The 19,334-nt window shown below is 33.8% G+C and overlaps 3 protein-coding genes across 6 annotated transcripts; 2 read left to right on the top strand and 1 right to left on the bottom strand.

The window, feature by feature from the left end:
• The first annotated feature begins 581 nt into the window (after positions 1-581).
• Positions 582-2,807, top strand: LOC6643469 (class E basic helix-loop-helix protein 22). Of its 3 annotated transcripts, none has more exons than XM_047010974.1 (3): positions 582-743; positions 1,678-2,310; positions 2,376-2,807. In XM_047010974.1, the coding sequence occupies exons 2-3, from the start codon at positions 1,703-1,705 to the stop codon at positions 2,506-2,508; spliced, it is 741 nt and encodes a 246-aa protein (XP_046866930.1). In that variant the 5' UTR covers positions 582-743; positions 1,678-1,702; the 3' UTR covers positions 2,509-2,807. The 3 variants fall into 3 exon arrangements, with proteins under 3 accessions (XP_046866930.1, XP_002066307.1, XP_046866929.1); XM_002066271.4 differs by having other exon boundaries at positions 582-753; XM_047010973.1 differs by lacking the exon at positions 582-743 and having other exon boundaries at positions 1,626-2,310.
• A 300-nt stretch (positions 2,808-3,107) lies between these two features.
• On the bottom strand, positions 3,108-3,972 carry LOC6643468 (cytochrome b5). The gene has a single exon (XM_002066270.4). The coding sequence runs from the start codon at positions 3,829-3,831 to the stop codon at positions 3,409-3,411; it is 423 nt and encodes a 140-aa protein (XP_002066306.1). The 5' UTR covers positions 3,832-3,972; the 3' UTR covers positions 3,108-3,408.
• Positions 3,973-7,572: 3,600 nt separating this feature from the next.
• LOC6643467 (synaptotagmin-5) lies at positions 7,573-17,833 on the top strand. Of its 2 annotated transcripts, none has more exons than XM_023176426.2 (6): positions 7,573-8,025; positions 16,004-16,193; positions 16,262-16,640; positions 16,708-16,942; positions 17,001-17,498; positions 17,556-17,833. In XM_023176426.2, exons 2-6 carry the CDS (start codon positions 16,006-16,008, stop codon positions 17,738-17,740), a joined length of 1,485 nt encoding a protein of 494 aa, XP_023032194.1. In that variant the 5' UTR covers positions 7,573-8,025; positions 16,004-16,005; the 3' UTR covers positions 17,741-17,833. The 2 variants fall into 2 exon arrangements, with proteins under 2 accessions (XP_023032194.1, XP_002066305.2); XM_002066269.4 differs by having other exon boundaries at positions 16,259-16,640.
• The last annotated feature ends 1,501 nt before the right edge of the window (positions 17,834-19,334 follow it).

The following is a 19,334-nucleotide window of genomic DNA, read 5'->3' as shown; positions in this document are numbered from 1 at the left end:
CGGCTTAATGTTGGTTTCAAATTCTTTTCATTGGGTTTTAATAAATGTAAAATAATTTATTATTAATCCTACCAAAAATATTTAAGGAACAGATTGACATTTTAAATTTAATTTCCTTGATAGCCCGAGTACAGTTTTTAAAGAGAAAACTTATACATAGAACATAATACAAAAAGATGCAAATTTACCTTTATACTAACTAAAGTAATCTTTAGGGAAGAAATCTAATCTAGTTTAACGTTTCATGTCAAGAAGAATCTGCGGTTTTCAAATTCAAATTGTTATTCCTAACCGGCGAAACATATTCCTCATCAAATGGTTCAGGCTTTTCTTTTTGATAAGGGTATAAAAATCGTTATAACGACCACCACAAAATCGCGGTTGCTCGGTTGGTCTTTGGTCTCTACTCAACTCTCAGCTCTGCTCTGCTTTGCTCTGCTCTCCTCTTCTGTGCTCGTTGTGTTCTCTGCTCTATGATTCTGTTGTTTTCTGTATGAAATTTTGCACTCACACTCGCTTAACGAATCTGTATCCTGACACACAGTATCCTGGCCACGGCAGCCGCATTTTAATTTTTTGTGGTGCGTGCTGGGCGCTTCATTTTTAAAAATATTATTTTGATTTCGGTTCTACTCGATGCTCTATTGCGCCATCTCTTTCTAGCGCCTTGTATAATTGTGATTTGTGGTTAATTTAAATAAATAATCCTTAAAGTGAATTGAATCGCAGTGCATCATCGCCAAGTGAGTGACTGTGAGTAAATGGGTGTATTTTGTTTGTGGTTATTGTCCATCAGAAAAGAAAAAAAAAAATTAATCCGCAAAAAAAAGAAAAGAATTATTATTAACAATTAATAATTAAAACAAGGCTTAAAGCATTAATTAACTGACAGAGTTGGCTACTTTGATTCGTTGCAAAATTTATATTTAATTCAAAAGGCTTATTTTGATCCATTGCTTTCTGAAGTGGTTTAATAGTTTAATATTTCCAGTTATATCTGAGTAATATCTTTTTTTTATTTTTTAATGTAGCTGACAATTTCTGAAATTTTTTATTTTTTGTTCTTTGAAAATGTAAACTTTAAGTAAGTCATTACAATTTGAACTTAAACCGTGCTAGACCCAAGGCTTAATATATAAATATAATCTGATCTGAACCTTGTTTAACCAGGCTAGAACCAGACTTACTAATCAAGTAGTGAATTCAGCCCTTAGGCATTGTTCTATAAACCATCTGGCAACTCCAAAGTTCGTTCTTTAGTGCGAAGAGCCCTCAAGAGTGATGTGACAACAATGAATATCTTTGCTAATGGCAAACTAAAGTTTTAATAAACAAAACCAAATGTTATTTTCAGTGTTGTCTTTTAAGAAATATTTAGCAAAGTATATGAATTTTCGCAAGCTTATTTTGACTTTTCCTTTATAATGGTTGTTAGCACAATGCCACACTCTAGCGGTAGCTTTTAAAACCCAAATGTTTGTTGAGCAAAGCTTTGTTATTTCTAGGGATGGAATCGTGATAAGATTGCACTTGCTTTAGTTGCGTAAGCTTGAAGGGATGAAAGGGAATTTAACGTATGGTTGGTTACGTTTTCTACGTAGCCAATCTCAGTTATATATCTTGAGCATCTTTTCGGAGCTTACAGACTCAATAAAAAATTATTATTCACAATTTTAGGTTGTCAGAAAAAATACACGGAAAAATGGATCCCAGTAATTTACCCTTTGGTTTTCCTGGCCTGCCTGGCCATGGGCACTTGCCTATACCACCAACTGCCAACATGCTGACGGGTGGACATCCTGGACCCACAGCCAGTCCACCACAAAGTGTTCCCGGACGCAGAACTCCTCTGGGCTCTGTGGGATTGGGTGGCTTCTATGCCCAAGGCATGGGCGGAATTACCCAGCAGCAATTACAGCAACAGCAGCCAACGGATGAGAATAAGCCAGGACCTAGCGGTAGCGGCGATAAACCCTTGAGTCCCACAGCGGCGGCCATAGCTGCCATAAGTGGTGGCACCACCACTGTAGCACTATCCAGTGGTATTGGCTTGAGTGGCGCACCTGGAGGCAGTGGCTCGGGTGGTAATGGTGGCAAGCAAAAGAATCGGCAGGGTAAAACAGTCCGATTAAATATCAATGCCAGGGAGCGAAGGCGGATGCATGATTTAAATGATGCCTTGGATGAGCTTAGAAGTGTCATACCCTATGCCCATTCACCCTCGGTGAGGAAACTATCAAAAATAGCCACCCTGTTGCTGGCCAAAAACTATATATTGATGCAGCAAAATGCCCTGGAAGAATTGAGAAGGTAAGATTTATTATAACCGGCAAAAAGAAAAAACTTAAATAAATATCTGTATTCTTTTCTTCCAGACTTTTGGCCTATATACAAAGCACCACGGGAGCTGCCCCCTTGGACTTGGGTGCATTTCCGGCAGCTGCCAAACTGCAGGCTCTACTCCAAGGACCTCACAATGAACCCCCAACTAGCAGTAACAACAGTTAAATATATATACATTTCCAAATTTAATTAGCAATCGATGAGCAATATTAACTAAGTCAATCGAAACCAAAAAACTGTATACCGAATTCATGTATTTGGTTATCTAGTCAGGCAATGAAAAAAAGAGTTGCCAGTTTTTTTGTAGGAGCAGCCCAGTGAGAATCTGTTAAGTGATATTTAGTTCTTTTATAAGCAAACTTTTTAAATAATAATGTCATACTATTTATAAGTGGCATTTTATCCATTAAAACTAAAATAAAGTAATAGAAAATGATTTTGAATTTCTTGAAAAACGCCAAAATATGGAATAAGAATAAAAAAAAAATTGATATTCTCTTGTTTCATTGAATCGCTAAAGATTTTAAAGCTGGATAATTTTTGATATATTTAAAAGTCGCTGATGAAATTTGCGACTTTGCTGTCTATCAAAGACATTTTAAGCTTTTCAAAAGAATTTAACAAACTACCTATAGGAAGTTTCTTTTCGAGTATTCTAGGAGATAAACTTTACATTTTGCATTCAATTTTAAAAACTTGTTTTCCATCATTAGATTTAAGAAGAACATTTAAATTCATCATTGATTTCATCACTGCATAAACATTGCACAGAAATATGTTTATTGTAAGTACTAATTAGCCACATATACAAAAGTAAATATAATCATTATTAACCTTATAAATTATAGGTACATATATAAGGAGAGACAAAATGATATGGCATAATATATATGTAAGTAGATGTGTTATTGAAAAAGTCGACACATGCAAAAACTGAAAACTGATTAAGCCTAAACACATAAACAAAAACACAAAACACATGAAATACTTATAACGAGTGTCTAGTTAACTAATACCGACGGACGGATGGAATAGAATATTTTTGAATATGATAATTATCTCCATCTATTCCGGTATACCCAAGGACAACACTTTGCTGGTATGACCCGTACGGAAAATTCGCTGCTCTATGGGCAATTCACCAATTAAAAAATCTCGCATCTGTTCAATGGCATCACTCGAGTGTCCAGTACCATGGAATGCTATGGTGGCATCTCGTCCAGCGTGATCCATAATGACATCATCACCGCCTGGATGTTCCCGCAGAAAACGTGTGACATCATAGACCCGATCGTAGACGACAATCCAACAGTCATCGAAACTATCATGATGCGCCACTTCAGCCAGAGTGATTTCAGTTAAAATTGGTTTAACTTGTGGTTTCTTTTGAGGTTTCTCAATGGTTGGACTCGATGCAGATTTGCTATGGCCCAATTGAGGCACAATGCGCAGAGATTGCAACAAATTTGTCAGAGTTGATGATGCCATGATGTATACAAATTGCAATTGTAATCTCGATTTTTACTAGTCTAGACACTTTCACTTTTTATTTCTCACTCTCTGCAAATGATTCAGTTGTAGTTTTCTTTTCTGTTCAGCTTGGTTGAATTTCAAGTCCGGTTTGCTTGGCTTCACTCAATCGAGTGTCATTCGAAGCGTCGTGTGTAAATCGTTTTATAAATGACAACACGTGAATCGGCAGCGGATCGGCTAATGATAAGACGAATGCTAAACCAATGCTCGTCGTAACAGAGAACAAGCCACAAACGAATCATCAAATGATGATATGTTTCTAACCAAAATATTTTCATAACATTCAGTTTACGTGTACCCCAACTAGTTAAAAATAAATTGGCATATACATATGTATATAAAAGAAGGTACTCGTGAATTATATTAAGGTTGATCTAATTCACATTGCCGATTCTTTGTTCCTCGCTCATAAAATGAAATTGTTTTATGGGCTTATCAATCATTCCATTTGATTTATTGGTTCAAGTCGAACGTTTTACGGCGGGGTTCAATTACGTATATACTGATCATTGAAAGGAAACAAACAAATCCGCATCGGAATCGGAATTTTAATCGTTTTACAAAAGACAAGTGTCATCATATCAATCATATTGTATATATATATAGCCCCTTATATATTTAGATTAATAGACTAAAATGATATTGCACAAAAAGTGATTGCTTGAATTTTAAAAAGTCAATGTAATTCAAAAATTCTTAAAATGAAATAAAAAAATTATAAATCTTAATTTTCTATTATCAGCAAAAACAAAAAATAAATAAATAAAAGTCTTATCAGTTAAAGACTTTGTTGTGCTGTAATCGTCTAACTATTTAATGCTCGATGGAAATACAAAACATTAAAACTTTTAATTGAAATAGTGAATCAATTATGGGAAACAATGTAAATTGAAATAAGTATTTCAACCTTTAACATTTGTTTTTTTTTTTATTATTGAATCTATTGATCTCTGCATTATTCCAAATAATACTCTATAATCTGTCACATTATTTTATAATATTTGACCAGATTATATTTTGCATTAGTATTTAACACCTCAAATTGAGGTGAATTTTAATTTGTCGACCAAATCATATTATACAATCTATTAACCTCTGATCCCCTCGAGCATTGAGTGCAGAGAGCTATGAGGTATTTATTCTCTGATCTGAAAGTAATAATTAAATGTAGAATTGTTTGGTTTAAAAATATCTTTAGACATATTTTGCATAAAGTTTTTTTTTAGGTATTTATTGACCAATTTTTACAAATATAACTTAACTTTGGCCACTGTACGATGGCCCAATCAAACTATAATACAATATTTAAAAGTTTTTAATCAACTTTTTTATTTCTCAACAATTTTGTTCGAATTGAGAGCAAAGATAGTGAAAAACTTTGAACTTGAAACTGATTTCTGTTTTAATGCCACGCTTTTGAACTATTTGAACTTAGTTTGATAGTCAAGCCTAAAATACAAATATAATAAGGGAAACAGAGTCAAAATGTTTTATAAACTCGGTTATAGAACATACCTAGACTAGACATATTACAAAAAGGGCTGACGAAACATGTCAATAGATTTAATTAGTTTTGAGACGCATTAAAAACAAATTGCAAATAAAGCAAAAATAAAGCAAGTTGGGAAAAAACGCAATAAAAAAACACACCATATTAGAGTATTTTAGTAAAACAACAACAATATTTTTGTGTTTCTAAAATTTATTGTTTTTTTTTTTCTACGTCAATAAATTTTCTCTTGTTGTTCATTTAATAAGATCAAGTTTGATTTGCGGTTTTGAGAACTTGAGTAATCCAATCCATGACTTTCGAGATCAATTCAAGTGCGTAAACGTAAAAGTTAATAAAGTGTAAAACTGGGTTACGCTACTTGACTTTGACTTTGAGCGCTTAGAGCTGAGAACTGAGCCAAACCACAAGATGCAAAAAATATTACATTGTGCAAACAAAAAAAAATTCTATAGATTTTAATTGGCTGACAAATTTTAATTGGGTTTATCAGTGTATTCAAAAAAATTTGCCAAACATTAATCTAATTAGAATTTTGCATGAATTTTTAATGAATGAGCATGCTATAACATAGTGGCTCGTGTGACTCGTATCTCTATCAAGAATTTATGTCTATTTCCAAAAAAAAAAAAAATGGAACAAAAGCCATTGTGAACTTAATCTAAATTTTTACTTTGTACTCTTGGTACTATGTACTTATTTGCCTACGTATAGAGGTTATGACGCTTATTTCGACAAGCGAAGTGTTAAACTAGTATTTTCTGGTTTTTCAAATTTCGCTTGTGATTTCGCAAAATGATAAATCAACGAAAATATTCAAATGGCAACAGAAATTTCAGTTGAATGATTTCTTTAGCGTAAGGTAAGAGCTATTAATCTTATGAAAGCGTCACATTTATTTATAATTCACATTTATATTTTTTTAAAATACATTTTATAAAATTTTATATTTACCGAAGTCGTTTTCCAAACCATTCCGCCTATGCTTGATTCTCAAACTTGGAGAATTATTGCAGAATTTTCAACTTTTTAATCTTAATACTTTCGGCAGTCTTGCCTTTGGGATGGGATGAGAATGTAGACTTGAAGCAAAGCTGACGTGAAGTTCAAGGCTATTGCATCAGCCTGGCTATTTGAACAGGGTTATCTTGTTTCAACAGAGCAGCGGTATCAGTTGTCAAAAAGCAGTCAGATCATCGAGTCATATTCGCCAAAAAGTCGTTTTAAATATTCGAGAAATAAAATCCTTTAAGACAGATAAATTATGGTTGATATATGTACCATATACAATTGGAAAGGACATTTTTGAAAATTGGGAAATCAAAATAAGCATGAACTAAGCACCAGATAAAAATAAAATTGAAAATTAATCTTACTCCGCATTCTTTCCGTTTTTTTTGGTTAACTCATTGTGTTTTTAAAAACTTCGGTTTTTAAATTGTTCTAAAAAAATTTGTTTTCTTTTCTGTAATAAATCTAAATGAAATTAGGAATCTGTGCAGGAAAAGTTACTTCCAGAAACCTGCAGTTTTTTCCCTTTTTACTGACCAATGTCAAAATTTTCTTCTAGTTTGGATTCTAGAAAAGAAATGCTTACTACACTAAAACTAAATTTCTTCTTAATATTGACCTATGTAGCTCTAGTTAATAGATAAATCTAACGACGTTCTGAAATTAAGTTTGAATTTAAAAAATTTGTTTAAATCTAGATGGTAACACTAAAGATAACTGCAAATTCTTAAACTTTTTAGCAAAAGCTTTTGGCATAAGCAACAAATGGCTTTGGGGTAGGCGCTTTAAGCAGCCAGCTGTTGAATGTTTAAGCTTTTGCATATTAACAGCTTTTTATACAGTAAACCGACTATGCTACTTTTCTGTTTAATATTTAGCCGGTTTTACTAAAATGTATAAAATATTACAATGTAATTTTCCGACTCACAGAAATTAAAATGAAAATGAAGCTGACAAAACAAAACATAGAAATAATTTAGTTTAAAAAAAATAGTTTAAGGTCCTTTACAAACTTTCTTATAGCTATTTTAGGATGCGAAACTTGAAATTCTTTGTATGTGTGTGTTTTTGTGTGTGTGTGTGTGCGCGGCAGTGTGTGTAAAAGTATCCGTGTATGTTTGAAGGCAACAGCATATAATTTTTGGCGAACATCTAACTTAGTCGATTTCCAGCAATGGTTCGACCAAGTTGCCGAGACGCGTGAACAATAACCCAAAAATAAAAACACAAAATAAAAACACAGAACTTAAACTTCATACAAATACAGCTAAAAAGAAAGGAAAACAGGTCTTTACAGTGAATCGAAAAAGGCTAATTGAATTAAAAAATTGATGAAACAACCTAAGCAGGAAATTGCTTTTCAAAAACGTTCTATACGAAGGCAACCCAACGCACACTATGCGTATGTTAAGCCAGCACATAGAGCATATTGCGCATACGCCACGTTGAGTGTTTGAGAAATTTTTGTGTCAACATATTGTTGCTACAAATTGCGTATAGAATTTCAAAAAAACAAAGAAAAAAGGAAGAAACGCAACCAAAAAAAAAAGACCCATAAAGGAGGAACCAGGAAGACATTCTAAGCATTTTTCTGCGGTTGACAGTTTTGTGTAAATAAGTGAAAACAGGTAAGTGGTAAGGGAGCTGGCAGGTTGAGTATCATTAAGTCGCAATTATTTTTTCGAGTGTGACGGCATTCCTGTGCTTAAATTTAATTGGTTGGAATTGTGTTCAAACAAAGATTATGGAGGATTATTAAAGCTTGCTAAAGTACTTAAGCATATGTAATTACTCGATTACGACTCTTTGCCTTTGGATTATTCGTGGATTAAGCAAATTTTTAAGAAAGTTTACTCAAGATGAACTTCATTTAAAATATTTACTGATTGCAGGTTTGTAATCTGTGAAAATAAAAAATTTGGTTTTCTCAAGATATGTATAAATTTATTATTGTTTTTTTTTTTTAAGCTCCTTGATTTTAGTAGTTAGTCTTTCTATATTAAACTATCTAAACTCTTGTAAAAGCTCTCATAATTCAATTACTGAAATAAAAAAGTGAAATGTTATATGAGCTTGTTTTTGACATTTTTTTTTGCGGGAATAATTGTTTTTCAATTGACATCTATGATTTGCTACGCTATTTACCATGTCGCCATAGTAATTGTTCTATAAGATTTCTCAAATATATGTATATTCGATTGAATTTGGTTCTGATCGGCCTAAAATATAAAATTATAACTCAAGAATCCATATTATCGATAAATCTAAAAAACTTTCACCTATATGAGAATTATGCAACTTACCGATATCTATTATTGCTTAAGGACCATATAGTCTATAAAGCTGTAAAGAGCGTTGCCCATGTCAAGCAACTAACGGTCCAGTCATTTAAAATTTCTTTACAAGTTCATTGAAAATTTGTACAAGAACAAAAGAACCCACCACCCATTTCCACCCATTTTCGTTCTCTCAAAGGAACCTTTTATTTTATTGAATTTCATGCTTCATTAAAAAAAGCAAAAAGTTTTGATTTTTAGCATAACAAAAGGAACTCTGCAAATTGTAGTAAAAATGTGTGCAAAAAGTAAAAAAAAAGGAACAAAATTGATCCAACAAGTTTTCATGCAACTTTTAGGTTGGAAAATTACTCTGACATAGACAAGTTTTATCAAGGGAATCATATTTCTGAGGGTCACTTTGAAAACGATGAAAATAATAATTTAATTAAGAATGAAAAGTTTTTATTAAAAGGCAAAAATAATTCAATTAAAGTCAAATCAATTGCAATACACAATTTTGTGGTGGTTAAGTAGTCAGTTATTAAATTATTGTGTTTGCTAATCAATTGCTAACTTTGGGTAAACAATTTTAAGTGAATATATTAATAAGTTATTCATTTATTGGCGCAACAAATACTTTGGACTTGTTAAGAGGTAATGAATTTTTTACTAGAAAAAATTTAACAATAGTTGTTGAAATATTAAATATTTTTCCTATTTTGTATTCTTTTGTGTGCATTGTATATATTTTTTCTCTCGCTCTGTTAGCATTAAACATTTATTTAAAATTGATGGCCTTATTTAAATGAAGATTGGTTTTTTATTTGCTTATAATGTTTATGAGGAATAAATATAGATTATGGAGCTGTAGTATATTCTTCTTTAACATTTTTTGTTATCATTATGTGACATTGTCAGCTGGTAAATTTTCATCACTTTAATGGCATTTGAAAATTGTTTACCTGCTGCTGTGATAATTTTCAGTTGATTACTGATTCATACGATATGCGAACATATATGTGTAGCTATACTATATACATACATATGTACATGGATGAGATATGTGTACGCACATGTGACATGAGTATATGAATTGTGTATACGCACGTGGATGTGAAAGATTTGTTGATGTTGTCATAAAATTCCCTCAAAGCAAATATATCTTAATTTAATTACTAACTGCCGTATAGAGACTACCAAGTTGGATGCGAGGGTTGATTTAAATATTAAACGAATAGACAAAATATAAGAAACATTTAGTAAACTCTTTCAGTTTGGATTTTAGAGACAATTTTGAGCGCACAATTAGTGAATTCGTTCTATAATTCTATCTAATCAGTTATTATTGTCTAGATTAAAGTAATATTGATTTTGTTTACTTATTTAAATAAACCATGAAATTAGTTTACTAGTCAACTTAAGCCATTGATTAGCAAAACTGTTTTAATGTCTATCAATACTGATTTAAATCCCAGCCTTATAACCCTTTTACAAATTACTCAAGTACCCCTCGTGTGCAATCTATGGGACTGCGTGTGTCTGTGTTTATTTTCTCAAGCGAAGAGATCCTTTAAAAGCCAGTTTCAAATTTCTTTTCCAATTTAGCTGCTTACATGGGCCATAAGCCAGTTGCCAGCGGAAAAAAGAGAGAAAGAGGAAAAAGAACTGATAAAAAAAAATTGGAAAAACACGAAAAGGAAAAAATCATTTAGCCGCAGGTTGTTTAACCTGGTAAAATACTCAAACTCAAATTCACCTCAACTTGGTTCATATGCTGTGTATATCCTTTTGCCTCGCCCTTGAAACAATATACGAGTACATGGCCATGGCCACGAGACCGAATGCTCAAACTCAAACTCAACTTCGACCTCGACCCCCATACGGACATATACTCGATTTCGGCCTTCTTTCTTCATCCTTTTATCTTTAACTGGTTGCATTTAAAAAGGGGAAAAGATGCATACATTATAGGTGCTGTTTTTTGTTCTTGTCATGAATATTTATCACGTGTCCAAAGATTAATGCATTTTTAATGCAAACTAAGGCGTAGCCCTTTGGCCACAAGGCGAGTCTCATTCTCTTACCAACATTGATGTGGCCATAAAACAAGGCATCAACTTGCCATGTTTGTCGACTTGTTGAGTTATTGGCATCGCTACGCTATGAGGTTAGGAATTGGGAGGCAACAAAAAGAAGTCAGCTAAGGCATCCTTTGGCCTTTCGGGCTTAAGCAGTCAACACTTGTTGGGGTGCTGCACCCTTGAGCCCCACCACTGTACACACCCCGATGACATCTACATATCTTTTGTTACAAGTTTTATTAATATCACACTTGTTCTTTAGCCTCTTGTTGGTTTTTTGAGTGTGCAAACAGCAGAACGACAAAAATAAAGCATGTCTTCGCCATGTTTATTCCTTACCCAGTCTTATTTAAGTATATTCGAAACCACAAAATGGTCTACATAGTATATAGTTACTTGAACATTTTATGATCATCGATAATATAAAAACTTTCAAATATTAAGATGTTAAAAAACTAAGGTGTCATGTTTTTGACAATGCGAATGTAAATTCTACACGGTAATTTAGAGTCGATAACTACTTTGAATTCATGAAATTTTTGCCCGACTCTTTTAATGAGAATTTTATTATTTATTTTTATGCTGAATGTCATAACTTTTTCGGGTCACTTTATGAAAATGGAATGTTTATCTTTCCTGCCTTCTGGCTAAATTGACATATGTTTTTTTTTCCTTAAGGATTTTAATAGAAAATTCTTTGAATTCGAGCAACTATTCTGATGACATTTCCTTTTCTTTGTTTATAAATATTTCCCATTGATGGCTAATTAAAACAGCAGCCTCCATCATGTTGTTGTATTATGTTGATTATCTTCCTCCCTTATTGACAACGCCAATGGGCAACTATCCCGATAATCAACAGACATCAACAAAGGGAATGCCTGATAATGATGTTGTTTGACGTTCATGATGGTGAGTTATTTAGTGGGTATCATGGTCTTAGCTGGTATCTTATGCAAGGGGTGAAAGCTTTAAGACTTTGGGTCTCAAGCACTTACATATATAATACTTACTCTCTGAACACTAAACTTTGAGAACTACAACCTTTAAGAACTACAACCCAAATATGGTCACTTCAAAGACCAACTAATCAACAGCTAACATGTTGATAGCGATGCCTAGTCACCATTTTGTGTGAACAATAAATCAGGGAATAATTTCTGTCATTATGTGGATGAAAATTACAGAGTAAGAGCGTCCAAAGAGGGAGAGCCTAGTTTATAAGAGGTCTTTGACCTCTTGCCTTAAGATGAAAAATCTATTGTGTAAATAGTTTATAGTTATATACTTAACTCATATTTGCTGATATGCATCAAAGGATATACAACAAGCTGCAAAAAGACTAAAAAAAGGAGCATCTGTTCGCTACGCCCTTGGCTATTGCCGATGATGATGAAAATGATGTACAAAGTAACGCCTCGAACAGTGTCATTGGTTGGTTATTACAAATTGCTGATGGCTGTTTACCAGACCTCGACTCCATTTCGCATGACTCTCTGGAGTGAGCATCCATCAACTTTGTTGTTCCATCTCTCCATCTCTTTCTATCATACACGTTTTGAGGTCATCTGAAGGCATGCAAGGTTAGCTGAGCTGGAGGTTAGGGATTTTAAATGGGTGAAAGCATATGAAGGTTGCTTCCACACCTACGCATAATACACAATTTTTCCATTGCTTCTACTGTTGATGTCGTTGTCGTTGCCATTGATGTTGTTATTGCCGTTGATGCTTTTGTTTCGGTCAACAACTTGTCCAGCCACACGGACTGGCTCAGTGGCGTAATCTAATTATTTTTCCCTCGAAGTTTGTCTACTGAGTGCGGCAAGGATACAGTCAGGATAACAACGTAAGCGAGAGGAAACAAGCGTAAAATCACTGTTAGGCAATACAATGACAATACCTATTACTTGTTGTAGTTAAAGGGGTATACTCCTTGTAGTATCACAAAAGAATTTAAAAATTCATTATACTTTTTTTAAGTAAAATAAATACATTAAATTGTAAACAGATAACAGAACTGAAACACTATATATGTAATCTAGTAATAATCAAAATACTGATATAGTGAATTGACTTTTAGTTTGCAGAAAAAGAAATTAATACTTTTATTTTTTTAATATAAATTTCTTTTTGAAATGCAAGTCACTTAATGCAGCTTTTTTAATTTGAGTATCAGACATCTTTGAGATAGTCAAGAGTACTGCAGTTGATGACATTTAATGGGAAATGACAATGGAAACAACAGATAATCTTATGTAACAATTCAAAAACGTTTTTCATGTTCATGCCAGATAATTGCAAAAACCAACCATATGCATATTAAATCAGACACGCTTATGCGGAAATAACGTGGAGTTTTTTGGAAAAGGGAGACAAAGTTCAATGAAAATGATCTCATTAATAATGTTAATTGTTTGCGGAAATAAATTTCAATGCGAAAGCTTTTAAAATTGATGCAAAAACCATTTCAGAACTTAAGAGGAAATTCCCATTAAATATACCCGCATAAGTAGGCAACAGATTCCAACACTCAGGAGGAGTAGGCAACACTTTTTTTCAAATGCTATGGGAATCCCCTTTTTTTTATACAATTTCTACTTTGCACATAATTGAAAGTGTATACTGAAAATTAACATGAAAGCTAACTTGCACAACTTCGTTGGTGGTCTTTTTTCTGTTCCTTTGCGCTTGCCTTCTTAATGCACAGTTGGGCGTGGACAGTTAGTTACCAAGGGGGGCAAAAGGACAGACAAGTGAAGTTAACAGCAATGGCAACACAGGGCGTCTGTTCGTGCTCGTCCTTTTACTTCAACAAGAACACTTCATTAGACTAATGAACATAATTTCGACCAGCAATTGTGCAATTTGTTGGTTTTCAGAGGGATTCAGAGAAAGACAGAGAAGAACGTTAAAAATTTAAAAGAACAAAAAAAATCTGTTGGCTGGTTTTGTTCTTGTGAAATTGCCAGCTGAAGCCGAATAAAAATCAGCGACAAAGACTGCGAACACATAGGCATTGAACCATGCTGTTATATATCGATTAGATAAACTTAATTTTAGTCATTGCCCTTGACTTTGCTGCGCCACATTAGCGGAAATAGTGCTGTCTCTTATCTAAAGCTTTCAGCTGAAAAAAAGTGAAAATATGTCCGATAAAAGCCTGAAAATTATTTATTAAACCAACTGAGTCAACCAACCAAAAAACCAGAGTTAGCGGATGATAGATAGACAAAAAGAACGAGAGTGAAAGAGAGAGAGAGAGAGAGAGCGACATACAAAGGCATCTGAAGCGCGGTTTTTGTATTAAAATTTATGGCAACTGTAATAAATCCCTTGGCACACAAGCCAAAATAAATTCAATATTCATATATGACAGTTAAAAGGGCTCTAAAATACATTTAACCCACACAGAACAAGCAAAACCGCAAAAAACCCGGGAACCGCATTCGCAAAAAAAAATTCTTTATAGTGAATGTCAAGGGATAAAGCCGAAAGGCGGTGGGAAAAACAAATTCAATGAATGAACGAGAGGCGTGTGCTGGTTGGTAGGTCGCTTGATGAGCCGTCGTCCTACTATCTGTCCAATTTGACATTGATTGGTTTATGTGTGATTTACATATGCATTTTTTTTTTTTGCCTGTGTGTGTGTGTGTATCAATTTGTGGGTTTTTGAAGGTGCGCAGATTTTTCAGGCATCTGACATATTTGACATGTAACTGAATGCGAAGTGAGGTGAATGGTTTCTAAAGACACGACAATTTTCTAACATGGGAGTCTATAAAGTAGGTCGTCGGCTTTGCCAAAGTTAAGTCAACTGAAACTAACTTCTAAATTTTAAGTGAAAACTTAACAAGAATATGTTTACGTAAAGTACGAAATATTTTTAAGCAGAAGGATGAGGTTTTTTATTTCAGGCCGCTTTTCTTCAGGGTATTATGTCCCAGTAAATTCTATAAATAATCAACAAATACTTTTTCTTTACTTTCTCTGCTGCGTAAAACTCAGCTCAAAAATATGTCTTTAACCCCAAGCTAGAATTCCACTGTAATTTGCCATCAAATTTTTAGTTGGGTAAAAGGTTTTATAATTCAGATCATGCAATTCGTGAATATGTCTCAACTAAACGTGACCATATTATTCGTCAAGTTAACAATTGTCTATTAGGCTCTTCTCTCTCTAATCTTAGCCCCTCCCTTTAAAATTCATAAAAGTATAGTTCAATTACAAGGCATGAACTTTGAGCAAACATATGAACATCTTAACCTAGCCTAATGACACCCAAACTAACCATAAAACTTTCATTAGCCACGTTCAGGTCTTATAAATAAATCAGAGTTGCTAGCCTCATGCCATTATCTTTGGCCTAACATTCCAGTGACACCCGCAACTTGTTTGTGGCATTGTGTTGGGTTATTAATTGAGCGGCTTAAAGGTGGGCTAAGCTAAATTCTGACCTCCAGGCACGTGGCCAAAGTGTAAGGTTAAGGTTAGGCAGCATCAACTGCCGCAAAATTGCCATAAAGGCGCCTTACGCTCTTCGCTTGAGTCCGCAATTAGCTGAACAAACAGGCCTGAAAGTAGGCTATGGAAATTCAAAACACCTCAATGCCACCCTCATCGTCTGTTTAAACAGTGAAACAGAAATTTATTGCCAACTTGTTAATTAATTAGTATCTAATTTGATACTGCCTACCTTTCAGTTGAGTTTTGCTTTCCCTTTTTTTTCCAACCTACCGCCCTGCCCCCAAGTTTTCCCTTTTCTATGCTTGATTTTTGTGCAATTTATTTTGTGCTCATTATTTATTTACACCAACTTTTATTTCGGTACCCGGGTTCGCATTTGGATGGTTTTCTTATTTTTTATTCGCCCTCAAATTTATTTTGGTACAAAAGGGGATATCTCTCTCTGGATGTCGGGTGCCACACAATGATTTTACTTAATGATTTATGTTCCTTTGCGGTGGGTCATGTGAATAACTGAATCTGTGTAGGCAGACGCACAAAAAATTTATGAAATTAGTTTTAATTTCACATTTCTGACAGTTTAGGGTCTGATAAGACAGGCAGCCAGCCAACTGAAACTTTCTTCCATTAAAATTTATGCGTAGGAAAAGCAGTTTAATTAATTTTAAAAATTTTGCAAATGGCACATTGATCAATGTCTAAAATATTTTAAAAGTAGATTCTTATAATTGTAATTTAATTTAATGAGAGATATGAAAATTCATCTTAATTTTTTCGTACAGCCATGGATATAGTCATACGAGAGGAGGATATATCCTTGGCACAAATCGGTGTCTATGCATCGGTATCATTTTTGGTAGTCTCGGCCGTAGGAGCAGCTCTTTATACAACCTGTTCAAAACGTTACCGTCTTAATTGGTTCGAACAAAATCTTTTGGAATCCGCGAGCGAAAAAGATGAAGACCAGCAAAGGTAAAGCCATATCTAAGTAAAAGTGACAGAGCTTTATTTAATTATTATAAATATTATCAAATTAGCAGACAAGCTTTAGTTTCGGGCGCTGTGGGCTATAATGTGGACAATATTAATGAGTGTGCGCGAGGAAATAAAACTAATGGTGGCAATCTTAGTCCCACATCAATTAAATCAGAAGATAATGATCCAGCATTTTGGGTACCCGCATCAGTGGCAACAACAGCAGCTAATGCCGTGGCTCAGGATGAATCGGCACCACCCACACCCACATCACCAACTGGGAGTTTGAAATCGAATACTTTATCCTACTGCTCGACCACATCAGTGCCAATAGCCCGATCGGATAAACATGTTGTATTGGCCATGCATCCAGGTCGACCGCGTGTCTCATCCATGAATGCTAAGTTGGATCATACCAAAATCGATATGACACTATATAGAAGTGTAAGTAGGGTTAACAAATATTAAAAATAACTACAAATGATAATGGCCAATTCTTCATTTCGTTTAGCACTCTCAACCCAAGGCAATGTCTCCGTTGCCAGCAAATGAAACTCAAGGCAATTTGCATGTCGGCATAGGTTATGATCCTATTGGAGGTCTACTGAACGTTCGACTCTTGGAAGCTCAAAATCTCCAACCCCGACAATTTAGTGGCACCGCCGATCCTTATGCCAAGATTCGTCTATTACCGGATAAAAAGAATTTCTGGCAAACTCGCATACACAAGAAGACCTTAAATCCAGGTGAGCAAGTTTGTAAACGAAAAACTTACAAATTCTACTAATCATTACCTTCTGGCAGTTTTCGATGAAAATTTTATCTTTGAGGTTTCGGCTGGTGTGTTGGATAAACGTTCTATCGAGATTCTACTATATGATTTTGATGCCTATTCGCGCCATGTGTGCATTGGTGGCACCAAATTGCATTTGGCCAATTTGGATCTGAGTGAGCAACTGAAATTGTGGACCCCATTGACATCGGCATCTGCTCAGGATATGAAAGTGGATTTGGGTGATATAATGGTATCATTGGCCTATTTACCCTCAGCTGAACGCTTGATGGTGGTTCTGATCAAGGCTAGAAATTTGCGAATTGTAGACGATTCACGTAACTCTTCGGATCCATACATTAAGGTCTCGCTTCTCGGACCGGGTGGCAAGAAAATGAAGAAACGCAAGACCGGTGTACAAAGGAATACAGTGAATCCAGTCTACAATGAAGCATTGGCCTTCGATGTGGCCAAAGAGACTTTGAAAAATTGTGTGTTGGAATTTACTGTGGTTCATGATGGTCTATTGGGTGAGCTAAAAAAATATCGACTAATTATACGTTATAATTCATAATTCGCCTTCATAGGTTCTAGTGAAATTTTGGGTCGCACTTTGATTGGCAACTCTCCAGATGTTCGCTGTGAAGAAAAAATGTTTTTTGATGAAATGTTTCGGGCCAAAAATGCTACTGCACAATGGGTGCCATTGCAAGAGCCGGCCAATAATTTGGCCAACACGGCAACAGCCAAGACAACAACCAACAAGAATTAAGCTTTTTGCTTCTCCATGTTTTTGGGAAGAGTTTGTGTCTGGACTAAGCTAGTCAGCTGGCTAACAGTCCGTTAACAGCCCGCTAACAGGGCCATAATCAAATGTTGATTCAATTTGTGAACTTTGTGGCTAAAAACAATTATAACGGAAATATATGTGCAGGGATACCTTTTAAGAATGGTTAGGCAGATCAAGTTTTGGCAGTCAATGGACAATTGATAAATACAACAAACAATATTAAGCATCTATGTATATCAAAACAATATAACTCTATGTGCTTTCAATTGTTATCAATTATAATCAAACACAAGTATATAATATTTATTAAATAATATTTAATTTGCAAAATGTCAAAATGGAAACTAAAGTGCATACAAGTTTTGGCTTAGGTTTAAAAGAAACAATAGCAGGAATATTTAATTTTAACAACTTTTAAAAGTTTTAAAATTTGAAGTCAATTATTCGAAACACTGAGTTATTGAGTGTAATGCGAATATTTGAAACTTCGCATAGAATTGTCAGAGAGAGTCCCACACGCTTCTGCTGGATTCTCTTTAGTAACGGATTCTTTTTGAAGAATATTTGCGATTCGAAAAAGGCAAGAAACAAGAAATGCAATCAAAAATCAACATTGAGAACTAAAGCCCCAAAAAGTTCAGATATATTAGTAGCTTTCTAAATATTTTCAAACAACTTCTTAATTCTTCTAGATTAACCGTTAACCTCAATTCTTCAATTCTACAGTATTCTGTTTAAATTGTCCTAGTTTTACTTTTATTTTGAACTGGCTCAGGTTTCAGGGCAAAAAGGGCACAAAAGGCTTGAAATAATTTTGCTTAAAGTGAACAATTTAATATGAAATATGAAACAATTATTTTCAGGTGTAATAATTAATCGTATAAAATCTATTCTCATATTTAATGTAGTAAACAATATATTTATCTGTAGTTGAAAAATATACATACCTATATATAAATATATATATTTAAACTTAAAATAAAATTCAGATTTAAAAAACATTTGAAAAGTGTTTTAAATTAAATTCACTTCATAAGTTTACATTTAAATTAATGGAATTTTAAAGTAATAGGAACAGTAATACGTAGGATAAATTTGGGTTTCGTTTAAAATTTCATTTAGAAATGCGAACACAAGTGTATACTTTGTAGCCTTATAATTTTTTAACTGTTTAATATAATTTAACAAACAATTAGCAAGGTAAAACTACTAAAGTCGTGTTAAAGGTTAGCTAGCTAACTTTAGTAATTGCTTAAAAAACTGAAATTTCTATTTAGAGGGCTGATTGTTACGACACTTTTAACGTTTTATCACTAAACTATTAGTAGTTTTATGTCAGGAACAGTGCTATAAATTTCGAAATGTTAAATTGCGTTCTATTGGTGTTCTATGCTAAATCAAATGTTTATATCTCTCAACCCGATAAGTAACAATCTTTGATTTTAACTTACCTTTTTATTGTCTGTTAAAGTATATCTGTTAAAGAAACAATAGGAAGCTGGAATTTTTTGAACGTCCTCTGTCATATACAAATCTCATCGAGATCAGTTAACTATATTATATAGAAGAAAACGAT

The sequence above is a fragment of the Drosophila willistoni genome (assembly GCF_018902025.1).
Source record: "Drosophila willistoni isolate 14030-0811.24 chromosome 2R unlocalized genomic scaffold, UCI_dwil_1.1 Seg200, whole genome shotgun sequence".
Classification (NCBI taxonomy): domain Eukaryota; kingdom Metazoa; phylum Arthropoda; class Insecta; order Diptera; family Drosophilidae; genus Drosophila; species Drosophila willistoni.
The sequence above is the reverse complement of the archived record's forward strand: the minus strand, read 5'-3'. Positions and strand labels throughout refer to the sequence as shown.